Below are 15,666 nucleotides of genomic sequence, written 5' to 3'. Positions count from 1 at the left end.
AGCCTAGGCACGTCCGTGGGCCCTCTGGCGTGCGAGCAGATGACAGTGCTAGGTGTTCATTATGAACTCACTCAACTCACTACAACCTTCCTGCTCTGGTCCACGCACGGGCCAAGTCCGGCCCACTGCCTGTGTTTGTAAATAAAGTTTTATTGGCACACGGCCGCACCCTTTGGTTTACATGTGGCCTGTGGCAGCTTTCGCACGATGAGGGCCACAGAGGCCGGTCAGCTGGCAAATCCTAAAGTGCTGACTCTTTGGCTTTTTACAGAAAAAGTTTTCCCGCCTGAGTCAGATCAGCCACTTTCTATGAGAAGTGATTTTGGGGCAGTCCAAGCAGGAAACTTCAAATAAAACCGAACCACAAGGAAAATCTCACTCCCTTCCCAATTCGTGTTCTGTCCTGATCACGACATTCAGGAGAAAGCCTCAGGGACGTCAAAGTCACCTCTGCCTTCCAAACAGCTGGGGGGGGGGGCGACCTCTGGGCTCCCCGTGGGGGCAGGTCAGCAGCCCACGGCAACAGCAGTTTTCTCTGCCTCGTCCTTGCTGTAGGGGCGACGTGCATTGTCGCAAACTAGGCCAGCTTTCTGGTTGTGATTTAATGGGAAGTCTGCTTGTGGAACCAGTTTATCTTAAAACTCAATCACTAGAGAAGAATATTTGCCGGGTGATGGTGATGGATACGGCGCGTGCCTGGAGGGTGGCGGGGGCGTGAATACAGGGGACATGGGGCTGGCATCCACCCCCAGGAGGCGGGGGTCCCGGGAGACGGCGCCCAGGGCGGGGTTCCGACCCCTGAGTGCTTCGTTCGGGTCCTCGCCTTCGTTTCACAGTGACATCTGCAGCCCAGCCGGGCGGCTCACGGGCAGGCAACTGCCCCTCGTGGGGGTGGGGGTGGGGGTAGGAGGGCTGGCTTTATGCCGTGAGAGGGAGAAAGCTCTGTGTGTCACGGCGCTTCTGACACCGCGGTGGGGTTGTCCCCTCACTGAGCTGTTCTCTGTGACCAGCCGGTGTCCAACAGTTTGACTCCATTCTGACGCTGCCTCCCCAGAGACAGTGTCACCCCACACAGGCAAAGGGCTCAGCCCCACAAGGCCGCCCTCACTGCGGACGCCAACCCCAAGTCCAGCGGATCACCTCTGCTCCCGACCCACTGGCTGCGTACGGAGCGGACATCCCAGTGCCCCCTTCTCTGGTCCCGACTGATGTACCACCGCAGCGCGGCGTTGAGAGAAACAGCGCACTGCTAGCGAGGTCATCCGTTTATGGTGAAGGACGGAACGCAGGCACGGGCCGGCGGAGAGCGCCCAGGGCGAGGTGTGGGGAAGGGCGCCCGGGTTCCACGGCCTCCCCGGGAAGCGCCACCCTCCCGGACACCCAGGTGGTCACCTGCCCGGAAGCTCTCCGGACCGGGTCCCTTTGGGTTTCTGCTGGAGGCTTCGCTATGGGGGCGCAATCGATTCAATCATGGGCCACTGGACACAGGACCGCTGGCCTGGCAGCCCCGTCTCAGCCGCGAGACGTGTGACTTTTCACCAAGACCATCGTCCCAGACACGCCGCCGTTCAGTAACACAGTCATAATTGGAGAGAGAGATGTGTGAACAATCAGACCAAAAGCCAGAACTGAAACCTCGCCGCACTGTCTCCCACCCTTGAGAGCTGTCACTTGACAGCCACCGAGAAAGAGAGAGAGAGAGAGAGAGAGAGAGAGAGAGAGAGAGAGAGAGAGGAGGCCCAGCTCACGCAGCCGCTCTGCCCCAGACGCCTCGATGGCCTCTCTGGGTCCCTCTGCTCTGTGTCATTCTGTGTAACACTCGGTAAGGAAAAGGTGAAATCTTGATCTTCTGACACCAAATGCAAACCCACCCCCGCCCCCACCCCACCCCCACCCCGCCCCAGGAACAAGTCTGTGGGACGTGAGGACCCACAGAGCAGAGGCCGGGAAGCCGAGACCAGCACCCCGCCCCCTCGCGGGAGGGGGCTGCACTCACCCGCACAAGCTGCTGCGGGAAGGGCCCCCGCGAGTTCTCCGGCACGTTGATGGGGGGGATGACCCAGTCTCTCTTCTGCCTCCGCAGCCCGTGGGCGCGCTGGTGCGGGGGCCACGGCAGCAGCCTGTCTCCCTGGGGCTGGACGTGGTCCAGGGCCGGAGTCCTCGCTCCCTGGCTCGGGGGCTGGGTGGTGTCCAGGGCTGGAGTCCTCGCTCCCTGGCTCGGGGGCTGCGCGGGGTCCAGGGCTGGAGTCCTCGCTCCCTGGCTCGGGGGCTGGGTGGTGTCCAGGGCTGGAGTCCTCGCTCCCTGGCTCGGGGGCTGCACGGCGTCCAGGGCCGGAGTCCTCGCTCCCTGGCTCGGGGGCTGCGCGGGGTCCAGGGCTGGAGTCCTCGCTCCCTGGCTCGGGGGCTGGGTGGTGTCCAGGGCTGGAGTCCTCGCTCCCTGGCTCGGGGGCTGGGTGGTGTCCAGGGCTGGAGTCCTCGCTCCCTGGCTCGGGGGCTGCGCGGGGTCCAGGGCCGGAGTCCTCGCTCCCTGGCTCGGGGGCTGCGCGGGGTCCAGGGCCGGAGTCCTCGCCGCCTGGCTCGGGGGCTGGGTGGCGTCCAGGGCCGGAGTCCTCGCCCCCTGGCTCAGGGTCTGGATGTGGTCCAGGGCCGGAGTCCTCGCCGCCTGGCTCGGGGGCTGGGTGGCGTCCAGGGCCGGAGTCCTCGCCCCCTGGCTCAGGGTCTGGATGTGGTCCAGGGCCGGAGTCCTCGCCGCCTGGCTCGGGGGCTGGCCGGGGTCCAGGGCTGGAGTCCTCGCTCCCTGGCTCGGGGGCTGGGTGGTGTCCAGGGCTGGAGTCCTCGCTCCCTGGCTCGGGGGCTGGGTGGTGTCCAGGGCCGGAGTCCTCGCTCCCTTCTGCGGCACCTGTCCGATGGGGAGAGAAGAGCCAGGGGAGTCTGGTTAAATCCCTGGCGGAGGAGAGAGGAGAGAGGAGAGAGGCGCTGGCTCAGAGAACCCGGGACGCCCCCTCGACAGAGAGGGGTTGGGTGATGAGGGAACATCGAGCAGGACCCCATCTCCATAGAAACACAGATGACAGAGTTAAACGGGGCAGGAGGGGGAGGAAGAAACCACAAAGAAGAAAAGGCAGTTAAACGATTTAACCAACAGAGCGGACCCAAGATTTTAAATCCCCCGCAGATGCAAAACAAAAATCCCCAAAGGGAAACACGAATCCATTTTAATTTAAAACCGTTGTTGACAAAAACATAGCCTAACAGTAACTGATGCATTGGGAACACTCGATATACGCGTGCCTGAGACAAAGGGTTAACAGCCTTGCTATATAAAGAGTTCTTACAAATCAACAAAAAGTTTGATTTTTTTTTTTTGTAACAGGAAAAAGACATGAATAGATACAGAAAAATAAAAGGTCAGTACACTTCTAAAAATGTTTGTGTTTTTAGTAATCAAACCATGCACATCAAAGCAGCGTGTCCCCTTCAACTACCACACCTATGAGGTTAACCAAAGTGAACCTGCAGCACTGAGGAGTGTGCTGTGTGCGAGTCCAGGAGGGTGACGGCTGAGGGTACGTGGGGGGCACGGCAGGTGGCAGGCCTGGGGTGTCCTATTTATGTGCATGCAAGGACTCATGGGACACGGGCCGAGTCCCTTAATCTTGCTAAATGCCCAGCACTTCTTTTATGGAACGGGGAGGACATTAACAGCAGTGAGTTCAGAGGGTTTCCGTGGGAGTTAGACTGGTAAGGGCCCACGGCTGGCCGCAAGCCCAGGGGGAAGGAGTGTTGGCTGCACTGACGTCAATGGGGGGGCCACCACAGCTGGGCACTGGCCACACCCTGCCGGCCACCAGCCCGCCAGCGGCTAGCAAGAGCTGCGGATAAATTCTACCACTGGAAATCTGTCCCAGAGCCGCTGCAGGTGGGCCAAAAAATCTCACATTAAGACGCTCACTGCAGATGTCTTTATAACAACGTTACATATACAAAATAGGGAAAATATCAGAAAGAAGGTCTCTGAGTGTTAAGTAAACAGTAATTAAATGCATTATGCTGTGTTTTTATCTTGGGATATGACAGCTGCTCAGAGTTACTCTTTGAAAACTTGGACGTGAAGAAATGTCTTTAGTACACATGCAGCATGGGTCTTCTTATTTTTTTATTTAGAAACAAATTTAATGGGGTGATATTGGTCAATAAGAGCACATAGGTTGGAGTCTTATGTACATATGTATTTATTTTTTTAAAGTGTCGAGACAGGATTGGACCAAGACACGCCTGGATGTCAACCCCAGTTTTCTCTGGTTGCCAGCGAGTTTCATGTGATTTTGTTCTGCTTGATTCCTTTTATCTCTGTGTATCTGCATGCCACCACGTGCACGGCTTCCCATCGTGAGAAGAGCCGGCAGACTTTCAGGTACACACACAAGACACTTATGCCCACGTCACCTCCGTGTCTATCGTCAAGACGCCCTGTGTAGCACGTGCCTCAGCTCCGTGCTCACAGTTGATGTCCATGTTACACTGAGTCTTGGGGCCCTGAGCCCACGAGTGGTCACACGGCAGAGACAGACCTTGGACAGACAAGCCCGAGGCAGAGAAAACAGACTGGCTGGAGGCATCTGCCAATCACAGTGCGGTCCCCACCCTCTGGCTGAGCTCAAGATCCCTTGAGAACCCCGGTGGGTGTTAGTGTCACCCTCTGTGGACAGAGAGACTTCCCCCTTCGCTTTTGCCAAAAAGCTGCCTAAAACACATATACACAAAACTGCCTAATTGATGCAAAAAAAAAAAAAAAAAAGAAAAGAAACTCTCTGTCCCCAATGCCCAAACTCAAAGCCACCTCAGTGGAAAACCCATCTGGAGGAGCCGCACCCCAGTGAGAGACCCCGTCTGGGACTTCCTCCTCCCGGCTCCCCAATTGCAGAGTCTGCAGCAATGAGCGCCCTGAGCCTTTCCTGGGCCACGTCCCCACCGGCCCTCGGCAGGAGCCGTGCAAGGTGGCCTGGCTGTCGGTACACGACCCTGTACCACCTCCCGCACAAGCCACGCGGACAGATGCCGCTCCGGGACCCATCCTCAGTCGTGATGACCCAGGGCAGGGTCAGCTCCGGGCTCCCTGAGAGCGTCACAGGCCTGCGCTGAGGACGGGCTGCTGTTCTCCCCGGCAGCCTGGGCACAGACGGTGGGTTTCCCCGCCCGCCCGCAGGGGTGGCCAGAGCCTCACAGGTGCTGAGTGTTCCGACAGTCTCTGCTCAAATCCGCCCGTCCCCAGTTCAGTGGGAGGCGTCAGCATGCCGGCTTTACAAGAGACATGACAGGGACCTCAGAGAGGCCAGGGAACTTCTGAGGGTCACACAGCCCATTCATTAGACTCCCCACCCTCCCGGCCAGAGCACCTGGCTGAGTGGGGCCCTTCTCTCAGGAGACTCTCTGCCTGTGAGGTCGCGTCCCCTCTCCTGTCCTCACCGCGGTGGGCTGGGCAGGAATCAGGACTCCCCCGGGAGAGGTGGGGAGCCGCCTGCGCCCAGGATGCGGTGACAAACCCCAGGTTGTGGCAGGAGGGCGCTCCGTCCTCTGCCCGTCAGCTTCCTGGGAGCTCATTAGAAATACCCAGTCTTAGGTCCCACCCGGGATCGACGACCTCTGGGGCGGGGCCCAGAGTCTGTGTTTAGGGGGCCCTCTAGTGACCGAGGTGCTCTACAAACTCACAGCCTTGCCCGGGGCTCCTCCACCCACAGTTAAGAAGGCTCAGCTGTCCCCAGTTACCTGCCCCAGGAGAAGGGACCTGGCCGGAGCTTGTTCTTGGGCACGTTTGCTTAGAGCAGCCAGACAGACTCGGCCAAACAAACCTCGCACGCAGGAGGGGACACGAGAGCCGCAGCCGCAAGCCCCGCCTCTGGGTGGGGGGCTGACTGTCCGCGTGGCCCCTACATCTCTGGGTACGATGAGTGGAGAGCACAGGTCTGCCTTCCTAATGTTGCTTTGGGCCTCTGCCCTCTGATTGTCAGGCTCAGAATTTTAAAGGGTTTTCATGGAGCCATTAAAAAAACAACCACCCTATTATCGCCATTTGCTTAGGAAGAGCTTGCATGGTGTTTACTTTCCCATGTTGTTTAAATAAACTGACCGTGTTTGCTACTATTTCAAAGCCACGAGACAAACCTAATAACAAAACCTGGTGGAAATCAACGCCAACCCTGCACCAGCTCCAGCCTGAAAGACGCACCTACTTCTCATGGGGGGAGGCCGAGGGGCGGGGACTCGGGAGGGGTGGGGACTCAGAGGGGGCGGAGACTCGGGAGGGGTGGGAACTCAGAGGGGGCGGAGACTCAGAGGGGGCGGGGACTCGGGAGGGGCCAGCGCGTCCTGAACACGGTGGTGGCCCAGGCCTTTCTGACTGCGATGCGTAAACGCTGACGCACAAGTGTGATAACGGTAACGGGAGCTTCCAGTTACTCTCGGAAGCATTTCTGGGCAGACGGCGTCCGCCAGCTTTCCCCACGCATTCCTGCTCTGTGTTCTGAGCGAATGGCAGCTGGGCGTTGGGCGACGCTGAGGATGTGGCCTTTTCCGTTGCTGAGAATTGTACGCGTGTGTGTAACACGCAGGTGCGTATGGGCACATGCCTGTGTACGTGTGCGTGCACACACAGACACTCACGTGTACGTGTTCCCGGCACAGGGCCGCACGTGAGTGGGACCCTGCTCTGGGATGGCTGGGGAGGCGTGTGTCCTGGTTGTGACCACGCAGAGGCCAGACTGTGATTTGCGAAGGCCTATGTCTGTCTGTCCTCAGTCAGCCTTTATTTACGAAGCGTTTCTCCTTTCCAGCCTCCTTTCCCCACGGAGTCTTAATCAATTGTGCTTAGAATGGGCTTCCTTCTGCTGATGGCCAAGAGCGACCTGAGGGGGGCTTCCCCAGGCTGGGGCCCTGGTGCTGGTGTGGGACCTTGGATTCCCTCAGGGCCTCAGTGTCCCCACTGGAGGGGCCAGCCCTCTGTGCTGTGGGGTCCCCCAGACAGCTGGGGTGCGGGCAGGAAGCCCAGTGAGGGTAGGTGATCGCCCTCCTGAGCAGTGCAGTAACGGGTTCCTGCCGCAGCGGACGCCCCTTTGTGGGGATAGAACGTCTTGTGTGGGCTGGTCCCCTTGGCAGAACGCGTGCCCCACTCAGTCCTTGGCACGTGGCGCCCAGGATGGCTGGTCCTTCTCCACCCACGTGTCGCTGGCCCTGGCGGTTCTCTCCTGGTGGATTTCCCGCCCAGCCCCCCACGTGCGGGCACCCTCCGTCCAGGGATGAAGTACCAAAGCCCGGGCACTCAAGGGCACACTGTCGTCCCTCAGGGGAAGAGTCCAAAGTTAAACGAGCTCGGAGGACGCCGCGGGGACAGTGACCGTCTTCTGTTTTCACAGGAAGGGCGAGGCTCTGAATTCACGGCAAGCGGTGTGATGCCGAAAAGCCCCACCGTCCCCGCGTCCAGCCCAGACCTGAGCCCCAACCCCGACCTGCCCTCTGGCTCCCACCTGCGGCCGCTCACAGCGCACACGCACACCGTTTCCCTCAGCTCCTCTCTGAGGCCCTGCCGTCCTGCGCCCCCTCACAGCCGGAAAGTTCCGTGTCTGATTGTGAGTGTAATTGACTGAGACTGCGGGTGAGGTCTTCAGGGACTCAGCAGTATCACCAAGAGGCCGGGTCACTTCCCTCCCACCAGCGCTCACAAGAGATGAATAATGCAAAACAAACCTGGGGCAGGTTTTAAATTAGCGCTTTTTTTTTTTCTAAAAGAGGGAAAAAAAACATGTGAGGGGAAGATGGTGGCCACGCGCCTCCTCCAATCACTGGGCAAAGGTTATTGTTTATTCCATTTTTCTATATATTTATATTATCCAACCACTTGCCTGTTGGGAACGCAGGATCACAAAGCGCCCGGTGTGGGTGCTGGCTTTCAGCCAATAAACTGGGTCCTAAAACACTCAGGGTCCCCTTCAGTGCAGGGGCCCCTGGGTGCCTCCCACCGCGTTGGCTGAGGTGGGCCCTTCGGTGCAGGGGCCCCTGGGTGCCTCCCACCGCGTTGGCTGAGGTGGGTGTGAGCCGGATAGTGGGGGAACGAACAGTGTGTGTTTCCGTGTGATAGGAACATCTAGGACGGAGCCCCACCGCACACCTTCCTGACCCCACAAATTAGGTTCCACAGTTCAGGTCGAGGGGTCTGCTTGGTAGATGAGCCCGAGACGCTGGGAACCGCGTGTGTGCCCCACAGCGCTGCCTGCGAGGAGGACAGTGCTCTGAGACACATGGGACCACAGACACAGGGCAGCGCGGGCGCCTGGCTCTGGGACAGATGGGCAGGTGGGAGCAGCCAGTGAAAGCCAGAGCCCTGGAGCAGAGAGCCGGGAGCAGGGAGCGGGGGGTCAGGGGGAAGACTGGGTTCCCAAGCACCGGCCACTGGAGGTGGGCACCCTGATGCTTCTAGACAGTGCCGTGCAGTGGTGGTGGAGGTGGCGGGGAGTGAGGGTCCCGTTCTCCAGAGAAGAGCGCTCAGCAGAAGCCGCCACCTGCAAGAAGTTTCCAGACTGTGGAGACAGACACCAGCTCCCAGGTGCTTCTCTAAGGAGAGCCGGCAGGACTGACCTTTGAGGATGGGGTCCCAGATGACAGCCGGACGTCCCCGACAGGCCGACCCACCAGGCGGACCCTCGGCTGACCTAATGAACGCGTCCTTTGCACCTCCAGGGCCCCCGGCGCTGAGAAAACGTCTTGGACACAACTCCCCGATTCGGTAACACAACGTATGGAGAAGCTTCCTGGTTTGGTCCCCGGGAGATGTGCCTGCCACCCAGGCGGTGACTGCCAGGCGGTGACTGCTGACATCGGCGGGGCCTCTCCCCAACCAGAGGGCTCCAGGTCGGCCTTGCGCCCCACATGCGAACGTCCACTTTCACTGCCCTGGACAGCACCCCCGGGAGGGCCCCTGTGCCATCCAGTTTCTCTGACGACCAGTGCAGCCGGCAGACCCCGTAATGCTGAGAGAAGAGCTTCTTCGCAGGGGTGGGGGCGGTGGTTGTGATTTGCACGAGCAGACAATAACGGGGTGGGGTGGGCTCTCTGACTTTACCGCCCCCCCCCCCCGGCCTTCCCAGCTGCAGCCTGCACGGCCCTTCTGTGTGGCTCGCGCAGAGTGAGGGGACAGGCATCACGGTCATTTCCCAGGACGGAGGGTCCAGGAGCTCTGGCTCTGGACGAGGCCGCGAGGGTCCGCCCTCACCTCCCAGGGGCCGACAGCGTCCTGCCTCCGGCTCTCCGTCCTCCGTGACCTGTCATGCGCAGACCCATGGACACCATCTCATCTGACCATTCCTGGACGACACTGATTCATGGGTGACCAGGGGCCAGACCCCTGCCACGTCTTCGTGCCTGGGGTCCCAAGGATGCTCCTCTCACAAGGAGCTGCCCCGCACTGGAGACCTTTGGGGACAGCACCCTGGGCAACGCGAGACCTGTGGGGACAGCTGGGCAGGACCTCGTCCCGATGTCCATGTCGTTGACGACTCTCTTCCCCGTCTCCCCCCAGCAGTGACCCGTCCTCTCTGCTTCCTTGTGGCTTTGGGGTAAACACGCTGCAGTAGAGGAAGGGGAGTGCCCCTCGCCCCACGCCCCCAAATGTCAAACCTGCTGCTGACTGCCTCCGAGGATCAGATTTATTAACAAAAAAAGCACTAAAATCTCCTTTCATTCCAGCCTCTCCACTTTCCCTTTCAACGTGCATTGGAAAAATAACACACTTCTCTCCCCTGTAAACAAGCGCATCTGAAATACTTAATGAGGGGACAGAATGCAGCATTCCGGCTGGTTTCCATGGCAGCTGAGGACGGACAGGAGGAAACGGTATTTAGCAAAAACAAGATAGAACAACAGAAAGACATCTCTGCTCTTCACAAACAGACACCGTGAGCCGCTCTGAACAACACCTGTGTGACTTTGGTTCGGAAAAGGCACTTGGTGGCGACTTCTGTCTGTGACACTGCAGGGGTGGGGAGGCAGAGCATGCTATTTCCTGCACCCCCACCCCACCTCCACCCCACCCAAAGCTCCACACTGGTCCCGTTTCTGATCTTCCTCTCAGGATGAGAGATGGGCATGTGTGAGAGATGAGCACGTGTGAGAGATGAGCACGTGTGAGAGATGAGCACGTGTGAGAGATGAGCACGTGTGAGAGATGAGCATGTGTGAGAGATGAGCACGTGTGAGAGATGAGCACGTGTGAGAGATGAGCACGTGTGAGAGATGAGCATGTGTGAGAGATGAGCACGTGTGAGAGATGAGCATGTGTGAGAGATGAGCACGTGTGTGAAAGACGATCACGTGTGTGCATGTGCGTGCGCACGTGTGCATGTGTCTGCTGACCATGAGTGTGCGTGTGTGCGTGCACGTGTGTGAAAGACAATCACGTGTGCGTGTGAGACAACCACGTGCCCCCTGGGCGGCGCCCCCATCCTCACCCCCCCAGCACACTCAGACCCCCGGTGCCCACGTGGCCCACACCTGACTGCAGGCCAGGGTCTCCCCCTTTAGCACGGCTGACAGCTGGGGCCCCCATGCCCTCGGTGCGGGGAGCAGCCCTCCCCCCAGGCTGTGACCACCCAACATGTCTGCAGGCTTCTCCCCGTGTGTGCTGGAGGAGTATCTGCTCCAGGGAGTCGAGAAAATGATGTTTAGTGAGAGCTATCTGAAACCAAATTACCTTCAGTTTACAGAGAGAAAAAAATATATATACAATCACTGTAAAAAAATTAAATTAGTACGTTAAACCAAAATATGTCGTTTTTTCCCCAGACCGTTAGTGGTGGGAATGGATGGAGTCGTTCACACTGGTGTCAATTAGTGAGAAAAATGGCCAGTTTCGTCCGCACTGATGATGCCGGGAGGACAAGGGGAGGGACTGACTGAGGCCGCAAGTGACCAGACAGAACAGGGTCCGGGCAGCAGTCCCTGCCCCCGCCCACTGTCCCCGTCCCCGTCCCAGCTGTCAGGCCACCACCGGACGCGTCCCTGCCCCCGTCCCGGCTGTCAGGCCACCACTGGACCGTCCCTGCCCCCGCCCACCGTCCCCGTCCCCGTCCCGGCTGTCAGGCCACCACTGGACCGTCCCTGCCCCCGTCCCGGCTGTCAGGCCACCACTGGACCGTCCCTGCCCCCGCCCACCGTCCCCGTCCCCGTCCCCATCCCGGCTGTCAGGCCACCACTGGACGCGTCCCTGCCCCCGCCCACCGTCCCCGTCCCCGTCCCCATCCCGGCTGTCAGGCCACCACTGGACGCGTCCCTGCCCCCGCCCACCGTCCCCGTCCCCGTCCCCATCCCGGCTGTCAGGCCACCACTGGACGTGTCCCTGCCCCCGCCCACCGTCCCCGTCCCCGTCCCGGCTGTCAGGCCACCACCGGACGCGTCCCTGCCCCCGCCCACCGTCCCCGTCCCCGTCCCGGCTGTCAGGCCACCACCGGACGCGTCCCTGCCCCCGCCCACCGTCCCCGTCCCCGTCCCGGCTGTCAGGCCACCACTGGACCGTCCCTGCCCCCGCCCACCGTCCCCGTCCCCGTCCCGGCTGTCAGGCCACCACTGGACGCGTCCCTGCCCCCGCCCACCGTCCCCGTCCCCGTCCCGGCTGTCAGGCCACCACTGGACCGTCCCTGCCCCCGCCCACCGTCCCCGTCCCCGTCCTGGCTGTCAGGCCACCACTGGACCGTCCCTGCCCCCGCCCACCGTCCCCGTCCCCGTCCCGGCTGTCAGGCCACCACTGGACCGTCCCTGCCCCCGCCCACCGTCCCCGTCCCGGCTGTCAGGCCACCACTGGACGCGTCCCTGCCCCCGCCCACCGTCCCCGTCCCGGCTGTCAGGCCACCACTGGACGCGTCCCTGCCCCCGCCCACCGTCCCCGTCCCCGTCCCGGCTGTCAGGCCACCACTGGACGCGTCCCTGCCCCCGCCCACCGTCCCCGTCCCCATCCCGGCTGTCAGGCCACCACTGGACGCGTCCATGCCCCTGCCCACCGTCCTCGTCCCCGTCCCGGCTGTCAGGCCACCACTGGACCGTCCCTGCCCCCGCCCACCGTCCCCGTCCCCGTCCTGGCTGTCAGGCCACCACTGGACCGTCCCTGCCCCCGCCCACCGTCCCCGTCCCCGTCCCCGTCCTGGCTGTCAGGCCACCACTGGACCGTCCCTGCCCCCGCCCACCGTCCCCGTCCCCGTCCCCGTCCCGGCTGTCAGGCCACCACTGGACCGTCCCTGCCCCCGCCCACCGTCCCCGTCCTGGCTGTCAGGCCACCACTGGACCGTCCCTGCCCCCGCCCACCGTCCCCGTCCTGGCTGTCAGGCCACCACTGGACGCGTCCCTGCCCCCCGCCCACCGTCCCCGTCCTGGCTGTCAGGCCACCACTGGACGCGTCTTTGCCCCCGCCCACCGTCCCCGTCCTGGCTGTCAGGCCACCACTGGACGCGTCCCTGCCCCCGCCCACCGTCCCCGTCCTGGCTGTCAGGCCACCACTGGACGCGTCCCTGCCCCCGCCCACCGTCCCCGTCCTGGCTGTCAGGCCACCACTGGACCGTCCCTGCCCCCGCCCACCGTCCCCGTCCTGGCTGTCAGGCCACCACTGGACGCGTCCCTGCCCCCGCCCACCGTCCCCGTCCTGGCTGTCAGGCCACCACTGGACCGTCCCTGCCCCCGCCCACCGCCCACCGTCCCCGTCCCGGCTGTCAGGCCACCACTGGACCGTCCCTGCCCACCGTCCCCGTCCCCGTCCCCGTCCCGGCTGTCAGGCCACCACTGGACCGTCCCTGCCCCCGCCCACCGTCCCCGTCCCCGTCCCCGTCCTGGCTGTCAGGCCACCACTGGACCGTCCCTGCCCCCGCCCACCGTCCCCGTCCCCGTCCCCGTCCCCGCTGTCAGGCCACCACTGGACCGTCCCTGCCCGTACTGGCCCTTCCTCACCGTCTGCTCCCCTCACTGCCACCTGCGGGGGCTCGTTTGTCTTGTCCCCTTCAAGTCTCATTGAGACAGTGCTCCGGGCAGTGACCTCCCCGGGGGGCAGGCCTGGGGAAAGTGACCAACGACACAGGTTGTCTCAGCCTGGCCCGGACCCTGCTCAGGCTGCAGAGGCCCCGCCCCACAAGGCTGCCCACAGCCAGGAACACTGTCCAAGTGGCACCTTCTCGCTGCCCCTGCCCGCCCCAGGGCAGCAGGCGGCCCCCACAGGGAGAGGGAGAGCCGGTATGGGGCACCAGCCCTGGGCTGGGGCCACGGCCAGAGAAACGGGGGGCAGAGGTGCCCCCCCCCAATTAGGACAACCACTCACTCGTGCCTTCACCCTACAGAGAGGAAAAAGCAGCAATTTTTCGGGGGGGGGGGGGAGCTTTGCTCGTCCACGGAACACCTGTCCGGGCTGGGGGCGCTGGCGGGCGGTGGGTTCTGCACAGGGAACAGCCGTGTCTGTGCGGGTCTTTGCCACGGAGAGATGCACATAAATACAGGTAAACACGCGTGTCTCGGTCCCCACGAAGGCGAAGCCCAGCCCGCGTGGCGCTGTCTGGACCTGCGCGAGGGTAGAGGGGGCCACACTCGCTCCTTTTGCTGGACACGAAGTCCGTGATGTGGTGGCAGCTGGTGACCTCAGGCTGCTGCCCCAAGGTGACACGTGGCATGCAAGCCCCCTGTGGGCTCGAGTCTGCATGTTGGGGTTCAGGCCGGGCACGCCAGCCCTCTGGCGCTCACGGGGACGCAGGGCCACTCGGGGGGCCTGCCCTCTGGAGTGGATGCAGGAATGGTTCTCACCCAGGTCCTCTCCTGAACAACCTGCGGCCCCCGGAGACATGCTCACGGGGATGCAGGGGACGGCAGGAGGGGCGACCTCCACCCGGTGAGGATGGGGGGGTCATGGGCCACAGGGAGGTGGGGCTCATGGGCTGCAGCCAGCCTGTCCTTGCTGCCCGGAGAGGTGTGGGCGACGTCTGGGGCGCTGGGTGGGATCCCGGGCCGGCACTCACATCCGCCTTCGGGGGTCCCAGGGGCCTGTCTGCAGTCTCTGGGGTTGAGTCCCCCCCTCGGCAGGAAGACACCAGACACAGCCCTGGTGTGAATGTCCGGGGCCCCGTATCACGGACCGGGGCCTTCAACAGCAGACACTATGGTCTCGGCTCCGAAGGCCAGACGTGCACTGTCAAGCGCGGGCAGGGTGGGCTCCTCCGGAGGCTGGAGCGTGAGGGAGAATCCTCTCCAGCCCCCGCCCCCGGCACGTTCCGGGGGCACCGGCCATCCCTGCTGCCCTGACTGACCTCTGCGGTCATCGTCACACAGCCCTCCCTCTGAGCGTGCCCATGGCCACAGTTCCCCTTGTCATAAGAACGCCCGTCACGTGAGGTGGGGGCCCTTCCGTCTCCGTGACCTCACCTGCGCCCACAAGCTCTGCAAACCCCGACTTACAAACACAGTCCCGCCCCTTGGCCCTGAGGTCAGGACGGCGACACAGCGCGTTCTAGGGGGACAGACTCAGCCCACACACCTGGGGGGGCGGGAGCCCCGAGCTGAGAACACGCGTGGGCCCCGGACCCAGCCCGACACGGGGTGGCATCTGGCTGACCTTCGCCCCATAAATGCTGACGGGAGCTGTGAGACCCAACATGAGTTTCATAAACTACAGGTTTTCCTGTTTGTTTGTTTGTTTTTGTTTTTTTGCAAACTACACCCCCAGGACGGGGACAGGGCTCCGACTCCCCCGGGGACACTCAGCACTCCGGTGGGAAGTCTGTGACCTCATCTGCATTTTCTTTTTTTTTTTTTTTTCATTTTTCTGAAGCTGGAAACAGGGAGAGACAGTCAGACAGACTCCCGCATGCGCCCGACCGGGATCCACCCGGCACGCCCACCAGGGGCGACGCTCTGCCCACCAGGGGGCGATGCTCTGCCCCTCCGGGGCGTCGCCATATTGCGACCAGAGCCACTCTAGCGCCTGAGGCAGAGGCCACAGAGCCATCCCCAGCGCCCGGGCCATCTTTGCTCCAATGGAGCCCTGGCTGCGGGAGGGGAAGAGAGAGACAGAGAGGAAAGCGCGGCGGAGGGGTGGAGAAGCAAATGGGCGCTTCTCCTATGTGCCCTGGCCGGGAATCTCATCTGCATTTTCTAATTGAATCGCTATCAGCCTTCCTGCAAGACTGCACACCAGGAAGCGAGGAAAGCGCTCCCGGATTGCCGTCCCCACCGAAAGCCTGCCTCTCGGCGGTTGCTAGGAGCCGGGAGGACCAGATGGAGAAAAGTTACCCAGTTTTTACGGTTCGGTTCGTCTGAGTGGAGAGCTAGCTGTCAGGTCACCGGATTCCACTGAGAGCCTCTGAGCAGCCGGCAGGGGGAAGGACCCTTGACCAACGAGACCAGAACGCACAGAACCGGGAAATTTGGGATCCCCACGCCACGGTCCTCCGGGGGCTCCTTCAAGCTCCTTTCGCAAGAGCTCCCCCAGAGTGCCAATGCTCTAAACTGTCCCTCCGAAGGAGGCTGTGTTTCTAGAACCTTCTGCCAACAGAAACCTTGCTCCCTGTGTCCCCGCCTGCACCCCCACCATGTCCAGTCCCAGCAGGGAGCCCCTGGCTTGCGTTTTTAAAAAATGCGTTAAAATGGTGAATGGTA

General features: G+C 62.1%; 1 protein-coding gene across 1 annotated transcript in view; it reads right to left on the bottom strand.

The window, feature by feature from the left end:
• The window catches only part of CDH4 (cadherin 4), a 357,761-nt gene that overhangs the window by 74,613 nt on the left and 267,482 nt on the right, over positions 1–15,666 (bottom strand). Inside the window, exon 4 of the mRNA XM_066384328.1 lies at positions 1,997–2,179. Coding sequence (XP_066240425.1) covers positions 1,997–2,179 — 183 coding nt within the window. The remainder of the gene's footprint in view (positions 1–1,996; positions 2,180–15,666) is intronic.

The sequence above is a fragment of the Saccopteryx leptura genome, chromosome 5 (assembly GCF_036850995.1).
Source record: "Saccopteryx leptura isolate mSacLep1 chromosome 5, mSacLep1_pri_phased_curated, whole genome shotgun sequence".
In the NCBI taxonomy this organism is placed as follows: Eukaryota; Metazoa; Chordata; class Mammalia; order Chiroptera; family Emballonuridae; genus Saccopteryx; species Saccopteryx leptura.
Note: the sequence above shows the minus strand (reverse complement) of the source record. Positions and strands in the feature narration are given on the sequence as shown.